The sequence below is a fragment of the Buceros rhinoceros genome, unplaced genomic scaffold (assembly GCF_000710305.1).
Source record: "Buceros rhinoceros silvestris isolate BGI_N320 unplaced genomic scaffold, ASM71030v1 scaffold6635, whole genome shotgun sequence".
Lineage (NCBI taxonomy): Eukaryota > Metazoa > Chordata > Aves > Bucerotiformes > Bucerotidae > Buceros > Buceros rhinoceros.
This window is the reverse complement of record NW_010412205.1, coordinates 58,722-69,857: the sequence shown is the minus strand read 5'-3', so window position 1 is coordinate 69,857 and position 11,136 is coordinate 58,722. Positions and strand designations below refer to the sequence as shown.

Below are 11,136 nucleotides of genomic sequence, written 5' to 3'. Positions count from 1 at the left end.
CAGGAATCCAAAGAGCCCAAATCCCAGTTCCCACAAGGAATGTGGCAACAGTGAGAGGCAGACCCGCACCCCGTGGCTGCTCTTAACACAGAACAAGAGGCGAACCGTCACGGGGCGGTGTTCTGGAGGTCGTTCCGAGTAACCACGAGGCCAGATTCCAAAGTTCTGTATTTTTCAAAATAAAGATCACACGTTGTTTAGAGACAATCTACACAAGAGTTACAAAAAATAGTCGCCCAGGCATAAGCATACACAGGTTTGTTAATTATACACATATGGTTACAAGTGTGCTTGCAAAAAAGTTCCTTGGAAATATACACAAGGCTCTGTAAATGTACACCGTGTAGTGTTACAGGTCTATATTCAAACAAGGAAAATTGACAGTATGTTACATTCACTTACAAGTAGACAAAATGCAAAATACAGTTCATCTTCTGTACAAAAAGGGGGTGATTCACACTTTACAAGGTGAAAAGGGGACTCTGATCGTCAGGAAAACTAGGGGGGGGTTGTACTTCTGCACTTCTTGTTTCTTACCGTCACAAAAGAAGCAAAACATTTTGGAAGAGTCAAAAAACCACAACTGGGAACTGAACCGGTCTGGTAGAACATTTAGAAAGGATTGCTACCGCTCGACTAGGTGACAGATCAAACCAAGCACTGATTCTGTTGGCTCTCGACATGAACTAGGCTGTAGAAAGAGAACATTTCCTTCAAAAGAAAAAAATTTACTTCTGGTTGAAATTACAATTTACAATATACAACACTATATGCTACGACCATAAAAGGTGTGAATATACACTGAAATGCACAGGTTTTGCTAATTTTTTTTCTTTTCTTACCAAAAAACGGGTTTATGTCGATTCAAACTTCTCCACATTTACATTACAGAGGTTTACAAATGTACAATTGTACAGTCAGAAGTATGTTCCACTACTAGGGTACATTATAGATACAGCTCAGACATCAAAACAAGAAAATACTACAAATTTTTATATATGTAAAGTCTACACCAAGTATACACTATATATTTATAGAAGCAAGACCAAAGCCGAGTTGGATTTGTTTTTTTTTTCCTCATGCTAAATAATCAAATTGTGTCTCTCCATGTCAACAGAACAAACCGAGTAAACAAGGACACCCGCCGCCCCCCACCCCCTCGCTTTAAAAACCTCCTGGGTGTGTTTTCTGCCCCAAAACGACAGCTAAGCCCCCTCCTTCAGCATCCAATATCCAAAGGAGGTGTGTTTTCTGCCCCAAAACGACAGCAAACCCCCCCCCTTCAGCATCCAATATCCAAAGGAAAAAAAAAAAAAAACAATTAAAAAGTTTCAAAAACATAATTTTTTTTTAAACCGAAGCTTTAGCAAGTTGATTTTCTTTTAATAAACAGCGTTTGCGCCATTTAACTAAAATTCAAACTTCTTGCTGACTTTTGGCTAAAAGGAGAAAAAAGAGCTATTTTCAAAAAAGTCAGATGAATTAAAAACGGGGGTTTTTTGTTTATTTGTTTTCTTCAAACCAACCACCCTGAAAGTTTCCACATTTGGAATATAGATACAACAGTGAACAAAAATGTGGCCTTCCATGTACATGTGGGACCTATGTACAGTATTCTATACACCAGTAAAACAGCAGGGCAATTAGTTAATTAAAAAAAATAATTAGTACATGTTATGCATAATAAAATTAAAGGAATTTACAAAGGCTTTTCTTTTTTCTCGTCTTTTTTTTTTTTGTATTAGCAGTTTAGCAGAGAACGTGTTGGAACTGTCTGGGGAGTCGTGTCTCTGCTGGTTGTAGGTGTCGCAGGGCCATGAGCTGCTCCTGGACACTGCCTCAGATGATGCCGTTGGGTGGCCCGCAAATGGGCCCCAGGTCCACCCCATTCTTCATGTAGTACTTCTCCAGCTTGGCCAAAATGTGTTTGCCATAGGTGTATTTACGCAGGGTCGCGATGTGAGGCCGGATCTAGGAGATAAGAGAAGAGTATGTGAAGCTCTGGGATTACAACCGCTCCTGAGCGAGCTCCAGGACCGTACACACGGCGCTGGCCACCAGCAGACAACTGTGAAAATGCCTGAAATAGTGACGTGCCACTTACTGGAATCACATAGATTACTGCGAATCGAGTTCCTGTTCCACAACTCACTGGGGGTACTTTTAGGAGGAACTTGTGGCCACACAGGTGGCACCATCCTGAGGCTTCCTGGATCCCCGGGCATGGATGGGCACAAGGCTTTCTCCCAGGAGAGGAGGCTGGGAAAACACGACACTGCCCCAACACTCTGTCCCCAGCTCAGGGAAAACACACTGAGGCAGAAAAAGCATCACAAGGGTCCAGAGGGGCTGAGCAGGGACTTCTGCTCCATCCAGGCTACAGACTGACCTTCAAAACTGCTCAAAGCCTGGGAGAGCTGCTGGTGGAACTCCAGCAGCGTATTTCAAAGAGCTGCTGGGAGAGGCCAGGGCTGAAGGGCAGTTTAGCTTCTGAACCTGTCAATTAGAGCGTTTATTTTAAGCAGAGGAGGTCTGTGGGAGCAAACTTCACCCCTTCATGCTGCTGCAGAGTAAAAAGTCACTTTCTGGGCCGCTGTACCTGCTGTAGCCAGAGTGACACCCCCCTCACTGCCCCAGCAGCCAGAGCAGGGGCGCTGCTTTCCTCGTAGTGACCTCCCTGCCCTGCTCAAGCTGTTTCAGAGGAACCAGACCTGAGAGACTAATTTTCATTGTCGGATGAGGAATATCCTGCACGCTCAACAGCACAGTGGCCACGGACTCGATCCTCTACCTGGGGAGGCTGCAGACAGCCCCAGAGCACAGCGGGAACATGGTGCTCCCTCCTGCTCCTGGGCTGGACACAGCCTGAGCCAGGGCCAGCTGGGAACTCTCAGAGGACACCCACCCCAAGGGTGGCCTCTTCCAGCAGCTCAGCCTCTGGCTGTTCCAGTTCCCGCTCCACGTTGAGCGCCGCCCGGGCGCTCCCCACATCCTGCTGCTGAGCAAGGCTGACCCGGAGGCCAAGGAGCAGTAAAACTCCCCAGGGCCAACAGCTCCTCCTTTGTTCATCTTCATTTCTATGACTTACTTTCTTCTACTGACAGAACTGTTACAATTACTTTTCAATATTCTATTTTTTTGAATATGAGCACTGCCTTTAATGCTGCTTTTCTGCACCAACAGTGATTTTCACAACCCAAAAGCACGGTGGAGCCGCTCGACTGTCCCAGGCGTTCATTCAGCCTCGTACCGCAGCCGCCATCTCCACAGCCAGCCGCTCCTATTTAGCTGTCAGCCCCGTTCTATTTTTGACAGCTGCACTGATAACCTCATTAGCATTTTAGTCACACGACTTAATGCTTGACAGGAAAAGGCACTCGTCAATAAAGAGCATTTCTTTATTTCTTTAAAATCTCTCTCTATATATAAATCAGCACAGCTACGAGTCATTCTGCTGCAGTGAGACTACACACAGCCCTTGCTATACACATTTCTTTAACTACCTTCATCATTTCTTTTGGACTACTACAGATTTGGGGTTAAAAGAACTACTCCTAAACCTAAGAACTACCCTCCCAGAGGTTCCTGGGGCTCCACATATGTTGGTTTTATGCCAGCCAGCTGCCTTGGGGAGGTGAAACCAGCTCCTTTACTCAGGTAACACCCACTTCTTCTCACCAGAAAAGCACTTGCTCAAGGATTCTTAAACACACTCGATTTCGCTGGGATTTGAATAGCTGCCACTCTTCACAGTTCCTCTTAAAAATAAATCGATGGGGCGTTTTCCAAGCCCGGGTCAGTCAGTGTTTAATAAGCAGTTGGGCTGTAGCTGCTCTTGTTCACAAAGTAACCGTCCCTCAAATGTGTGAGCGAAGAAGGAATTGCACACACTTCGCTCCTAAAAGTGTATTATTCTTTATAAGGACCCGCAAATGTGACCTTTAAAAGCAGGGAAACAAAGCCATCGCCGGACTGAGAGAGCTCTCTGCCCGTGGGGCAGCAGGCACGTAGCCTGGGGAGGCAGCAAAGTGCATTTAATTCCAAAATATCTTCATTTTTGACAAATATTAAGTCCTGAAGCCATTACACACTCAAATGCTGCAGCGTAACGCTAACCTGGGGAAGTCTCTCATCAAAACCGAGAAACAGAGACTTTGATCAATGGCTCCAGGCCCAGGCACTGCAGGAACATGATCCATCAGCACAGTGCCACCAACCCACCCTGCAACACGGGGACACGAGGTGCCACATGGTGCTGGCAGCCCTCAAATGCTACCACGGTCAGGCTGCAGGTGCGTGGGGCTCTGGCTCAGCTCCACTGAGCACAAGGAACTGCTCTCATCAGTGAACGCTCTTCTCAGTGAGGGCAAGTGTGTTGTCATCACCAGCCCTTGCGAGGACCCTTGCGAGGCACCGACCCCGCAGCGTGGCTGCATGTCACAGCGTTTTTTTTAGCAGCTCGCTACACCACGAGCGCAGAACTAGGTTACTGGGTCGGAAGAGATCGCTAGAAGCAACCAGCTAGGTTTTCAGTCCAAATGGCATCTCATTATTCATATTTCAGCTACTACTGAACTACACAACTTTGAATTACCTCCATCGTCAGGAAATTTGGAAGGTGAAAGCAATCTCAGCTTTATCTTCCCTTGACAGCCAGCGTGGCAGCGACAAGTCTTACACCCTCATCAATCGACGGCAGCCGCTTACCTTGTGCATGACAATCTTCCGCTGTGCTGGCTCTGCCACATCGATCATCTTCTGGACCACGTAGTTGGCATACTGATCTTTCATCATGGTGTATAAGGCACTGTGAGGGCCGTCGTTCATAGTGCACACCTCATCGATCAGCATGGCGCGCTCCGTGCGCGAGGCGTGAGTAACACACTTCTCCACCACGTTGCTGAACAACGAAAGGACAAGCTGTGAGCACAGAACATCTCTACCGGGTTTTTCATCCAACCCCAAGGAGATGTCTTGTGCCTCTAGCAAGGACAGATCACAGAAGAGCAGGCCAAGGAACTTGGGATCTGAAGGGGAACTTGGGGAAAGGATCAGCTCAGCTTTTACTTCACCCAAATTTGTGCAACTCTACAGCGGTGCTATATCTGAGACCAGGTTTGCTCTCACAGAGAAGCAGATGAGTTGTTCTTTCTTTGGTTTCCTCAGTATTGGAGGTCGACCAGAACGGAGGTCCAAGGTTAGAACAACAGGGAAATGCTTATTCAGGAATGAAAGATCTTAGGGCAAAGGCAGAGAACTTCCCAAACTCCCCAATATATCAGATGACTGGTCTCTGCTCTCCAGAGAGCCGAGCTAAGCAGGAGACATGAAAGGGGAAGGAGTTTTGTTAGTCTTATCTTCTGCATCTCAGAATGAATCATCAAATCACCAGTGGTTTGCCACTGCTAGTGCTCAGCTCTGGGGACGCTCTCCACTAATTAACGCTCCATCTGGAAAGAAGCTGAGGAGGGAAGAGCACAGCCCGGCAGGGAGGGAGAATCTGAAATAACCACGTTAAGACCAAGCTCTTCTAATTCTTGTTAATGTTACACTTCCCTTGTGTCCCTAAGTATTAAAGGACTATTTTACTCATCACAGAAAGGGGGAACATGGAGCCTTTGGAAAGCTCAGTCTTTATGTTCAAACGGCTACAAACACACACCAAAGTGGTTTACAGATGTGGGAAGTATGAGTGTGTCTTGACATTCTCTAAGGTACCCGGGTTTTGCTTCTACTCATGTGCAGCTCTGTAGCATCTGGTCTGCTGCAGCTCACCTAAGAGGGTATGACCAGGCACATATCTCAAAAAGAACCACAAGACCTAGCATATAAAAAGCCCAGATTCTTCTGTGAAATGGGGGATTAAAAAGGATCATTACTGAACCAACTTCCCAAATTCCCTTGTGGGACACAGCATCCTGGGGCAGCGAAACGCTCTTACCGCATGTCATTACCCAAGGGACAGCGACCACTTAAAAAACACAACAAACGCCCCCGCTATGGTCACAAAAATGCTTGGCCAAGTTTAGGCACGTGGATTAGAGCTACTCTTTCACATCTTCCTCCTCCTTCGTTATAAGTAAAACTTCCCTTGCCAGTCACTCCTCCCTGTTCAGCAGCTATAAACCATGTTCTGTTAAAGCAGAGAGTTATTTCCATCTCCTTTCACCTACCTACACCCCACCCCTAACTCTCCTGCAGCTCTAGCGTGTGTCCATGCTCCCAGCGGGCTTGGAGACTTTAAGGAATAAATTCATACCTGGCAAATTTATGTTGACTCAACACGAGCACGTTGCCTCTAATTTCTGCTACGATCTTGCTCTTATCCTCAGGCCGACCATGTTCTAGTACGTGCTGGATAACATAGTTCCCATACTGATCCTGTTTGAGGGACAGCAGAAGTGTGTGAAAAAACATGGCCAGGAACCATTAATATCAAACTAGTCCCTCAGGGCATTAGGACTGACAAATCTGAACTCATTCAAATAGCTACTGTACAAATCACGTAAATACTTTCTAATTCCACGAAAACAGGTATTTGAGTTTTACCAGGAGGTCAAATGATGAATTTTTGTACCAATTATAAAACTCAGAACAATGTCCTTGAATGTGAAATGTCAATACTCTGCATTTTTCAAGTTTCTTTGTTTTCTCCAGGTTCAAACCCACCAAACCGTGTGTGCTGGAGGGCTGTGCCATGGTTCTGGTTGCAGAAGACTGTCCTTACATGTGTTCATGTTCTGAGTGTGTGTATATTCACACCACAAGACACTTACTCTCCCAGTTCAGAACACCAGAGGTGTGACCTCATGCCTCCCCTCCATGCCCAATCTCTCCCCACCTTCCACATGCCAAATCCATGACATACAGGACAGGGTTCATTTGCTGTTACAGCCTCAACACCAGAACCCCAGTAAAACAAGTTCTCAGAAGTGCTGCAGGAGAGGAAGGGCAGCCAGGAAGGGGCATAAAACCAGCACATTTTAAGAACCCAAATTACTCAGCACTTTCTTTCCTTAGAAGTAATCAGCTCTTCCCATCAGCTCCCTTTAGATCCTACTGGCACTGTAACTTCTGGAGTGAAGCATTAGGACACGCACCCACTCAAGATCCTTTTCAAAAAGGAAGGTAACTACAATTCTTTTACCTGCTGGGTCTTTGCCCACAGCTGAAACAATGGCAATGTGTTTCTGCTCTGCTGTGCTCCTCCTCGGAGCAGAGTCCTGTGTTCAGACAACCCCAGCAGCACTACAGCTCCGTCCTACATAGGCTGCTAGAAGCTCTCATAACATGAAATGGGAGACGAGAAACACTCAGCACGGCATTCCCCCTTCCCACACTGACCTGAACGAGTTGCTCGGTGTGTTGGTGAAGCTCCTCCAAGATGGGAAGGGTCTGCTCAGGAAGACAGTGCTCGAGGATCCTCTGAATCACACGACAGCCGTAGGGATGTGTAGACAACGCAAAAACCTGTGTTCAAAGACAGGCAAGCACAGGCAGCAACATCTGTTAGTCTGTGCAAAGCCTCGAAACCTTCAGGAATTAAATGAGCACATGGTGTTTTTTCCTGGGGACAGTGGGTAAACGAGAGCCTGGAGCACCACAGCTCCAGGAAGCATCACCTGGAACTGGAGCCAGCTGCTCCCTGCTGCCGCTGGACTGATTGGGTGATGGCAGCACATCCCATCCCTCCCTGTGCTCCAGCTTTCTCAGTCACCAAACAGGAAAATAAACGGTAGAGCCTCATGATTAATAAAAACAGCACCAGGACAACCAAGCGTTATCAGAAGCCACGTTAAAACGCTGTTTCAGAGGAATAAACCCAGCGTACTGTTTGCCAGCTGCTTATTTTAAACTGTGCAAGAAACGGTATGAACCAGAGAAGTCAAAAACGCTCAGCAAAGGATTTTCCTCCACTATTTGGATTTGTTTCAAAGCCTTAACTGCGCTTAGAAATGAGAAGGAAGGTTCTTTGTTGTCACTTCTCCTAATGGATTACCAAATCTGTTAGTAGGAATGCAACACATTTTATTATTCCTGTGGTTTTCTCTCCAAAGCACAAAGTCCTGTTGGGCTGCTTAAAATGAACTAAAGTAGTAAATCCAAGCACTGAAGTTAAACTGACAGTCTATAAAGTTTTTAATAACTATTGAGTAAACTATGCAGGAAAACAGGACTTGAAGTGCAATTAACTGTAGAAAAATAGTCAGGAGGTGATAAGTTTAATTTCCCTTATGAAATTTCAAACGAAACTGGGACGGCTGGTCAGTGCCACCAACCGGGTTCCCGGCAGTATTTCTGCCTTGCCTCACTCCCTCGTGGAAGGTCCAAAGCTAAATTTGAAGCAGCAAACCTGCTGAGCAAGTTTCCAGCTGGAATCCCACTTGTTTGGACACAGCCAAGCAAGTCCCTGCTCTTACAGCTCTTCCAGGAGCAGCCAGGTCGTGCTACAACCACCCCAGGCTGCCAGCACTGCCCTGTGGCAAACCCGCAGTACTTCAAAGTCGTCCTCTCCAAGGCCAATTCAGCCGAAGCTGGAAACGCCCAAACCAGCGCTTCTGTAGTGGAAGGCAAGCTGACTACAGGCAGAACAAAGCCACCTACAACATTCAGGTCCAGAAGAGGAAACCCAGGAGAAACAAAGAGAATGGAGCACAAGTAACTGTCCTTTTCTAGATGAAACTTGTTTCCCTGGCTCTGCAGCCCCAGGGGAACAGCATCCTCTAAACCATCCTGGCAGGCAGAGATTGCAATGATGTTTACTATAACCATCACACGACTCTGCTCACCACCGTTACTGTGAAGGTGGATTAGTGAGAGACTTGTTTTCCCCTCCATCAGTCCAAGAACAATTGGTGTTCCAGGAAAACAGATGTTTGCAAGGATGTTCGCTGGGATACACCTGCACAAAAATGGTAACAGAGACATAACCGAAGAGTTTCCAGGCTCCCTAATGCTGCTGCATGAACTGTTCAACTGATGCTGCTAAAATTCCCAAGTCAAAATAGTTCAACAAGTTACAGCCATTCTTATGCTATTCAAAGCAACATCTGAGAATCCAAAGAATGGTCAGTGAAGTCCCTTACCTGTCCCTTAAAGGCATCGATGATGAACTGCAGGGACTGAGGCTGCACACATTCAATACACTTCTGCACCACGTGGTTGCCGTTCTGGTCCTTGACGCACTTCAGGACATGGCCGTCCAGCTCCCGGACCATCTCATTCTATTAGGAGAAGAGAGGACAAGCAGAAAGCACCACCAACATTCACAGCTGATAAAGGTGAAGTTTTCAGTGCCAAATGTGGTCAAGAATATGAAAGGTCTGAAGGATGCAGCAATTACTTCCCAGTGGAAGTTCTCCATGGGCCAAGCCCTGAGATGGAGCTTATTGTGCTACAGAAACCACCAAGAGAAATACCACTACAACACAAAGATGTCCACTCCTTCCATTAAACAGGAGTGTCCTCTTACAAGTGAAGCAGCCAAATTTAAGAAGTTTTACTGATCCACAATTTTACTGCACATCCCCCATTTCCTCCTCTGCTCCCCTCAAAGAGAAAGAATCTACAAGGCCCAAACTTCACAAAATGTTAAGGTATTTGCTTCATGTGTCACTAAACTGGGGTCAGCACAACCAGAAAACAGAGAACAATAGTTTGGGGGAATTTAAGGGCACTGCAGAACTGGATGAGTTCAGTTCTGCAGCCAGTAGAAAGCCAGGGATTTCAGGAGACAGAGTACTCAAAACCACCGTTCTGGAGCAAGACACTGGGTAAATCCTCAGACAGCAGTGCTGGAGCTTGGGCACCACGCGGCTGACACACTGAGGCAATGGCTTAGCTCAGACTCAGCCTAAAGGCAACAAGCATTCTTAGAGCCTCACTCGGTTTTTAATTTAATAACCTAAAATTAAGATTCCTGTATTACAACTCCAAACACCTTTCTGAGCCAGCTTGCCGAGCGTATTCTTTCATCTTAATTCATTGTTCATAAAACCCTAGAGAAACCGCTGTATTAATGAGCTTTGAGCGGGACCCTGGCTATCATCCACATCTCTGCAAAGCCTGGCCTGGCTCGCAAGGAACCGGGAGCTCCTGGTACATCTCGCTGAAAAACATCTTCTAATTCACCATCATTCTCAGTTTTGCCTACAGACGTGATCTGATTTCAGAGACTGGACAGAGACCACCACCATTACCAGTTCAGCGGAACAAGGAGAGGACAAGAGACCCAAGAACAGCATCACATACTCCTCATGCATGTGAAACGTAACAAACATGCCATAAACCACACCAAAGGAACACCAGCCACAAGAGGAACAGAAGGTCACAGTTCAGGTCACCAAACAGCAAGAAACATTCAACATCAAGAAGAAAGTTAAAATTGAAACTTACAATTACCTGCTGGTCGGGGGGAATGAATTCCAGGGCCTTCTGGATCACCCTACAGCCGTACATCTGCAGAGCCAGCGACAGGACGTGCCCACGGATACGCTCTGCCAAGGCCAGCTTCTGTTCCAGACTGCCAAACTGGGAAGATGAAAAGCAGTCACGAGGAGCACAAAGCCCTCACGCAGCCCATCAGCTCTCCCACGCTGACACACTCCAGAGACAGTGCCACTACTCACAACAACGAAAATACCATCCGCACCTCAGTGGAGGGAACAGGCAGGAGCCAGACGCCTGGGCTATATCTGCCAGACATGCCTGACACTCGTGAGACTCCAGAGTCAAAAGTGCTGCAGGCAGCCAGGTGCCATGTGCCAGTTCACTAACCCCTGACAGGGCTGATACAACATGACTGAACGGAAGAACCACCATGGCTTGGTGGAGAAAGACCAGACCAGTTCCAAGGAGAGATGGGTGTCTGCCCAGCCTCCTGGTGGGAAAACTGGAAGGAACCCAGCGCTTCCTTCCAGCGGATGCTCTTTATTCACTGGAAAAGCTTCTCTTTTGCTCCTGAACACAGGAGATCCGCCAGCTCAGCACAGCACCCTCAGGAAGGTTTGCTGGGCTCCTGGATATGTCGCTATGTACTCCTACGCCTTCTGCATCTCAAAGTAAAGTGTTACTTTTCAGATGAATCTTTGAGCCCCACATCTCGGTCACCACAGCAGCCTGTGGGGAGATGACAGC

At 46.9% G+C, this 11,136-nt stretch overlaps 1 protein-coding gene across 1 annotated transcript in view; it reads right to left on the bottom strand.

Annotated features, from left to right (window-relative positions):
* Window positions 1-1,535: 1,535 nt before the first annotated feature.
* PUM1 (pumilio RNA-binding family member 1) overlaps window positions 1,536-11,136 on the bottom strand; it is a gene marked incomplete at its 5' end in the record, with an annotated part of 68,315 nt that continues 58,714 nt past the window's right edge. The window contains 6 exons of the mRNA XM_010136294.1: window positions 1,536-1,971; window positions 4,708-4,900; window positions 6,260-6,381; window positions 7,345-7,470; window positions 9,087-9,224; window positions 10,402-10,530. Coding sequence (XP_010134596.1) covers window positions 1,840-1,971; window positions 4,708-4,900; window positions 6,260-6,381; window positions 7,345-7,470; window positions 9,087-9,224; window positions 10,402-10,530 — 840 coding nt within the window. The remainder of the gene's footprint in view (window positions 1,972-4,707; window positions 4,901-6,259; window positions 6,382-7,344; window positions 7,471-9,086; window positions 9,225-10,401; window positions 10,531-11,136) is intronic.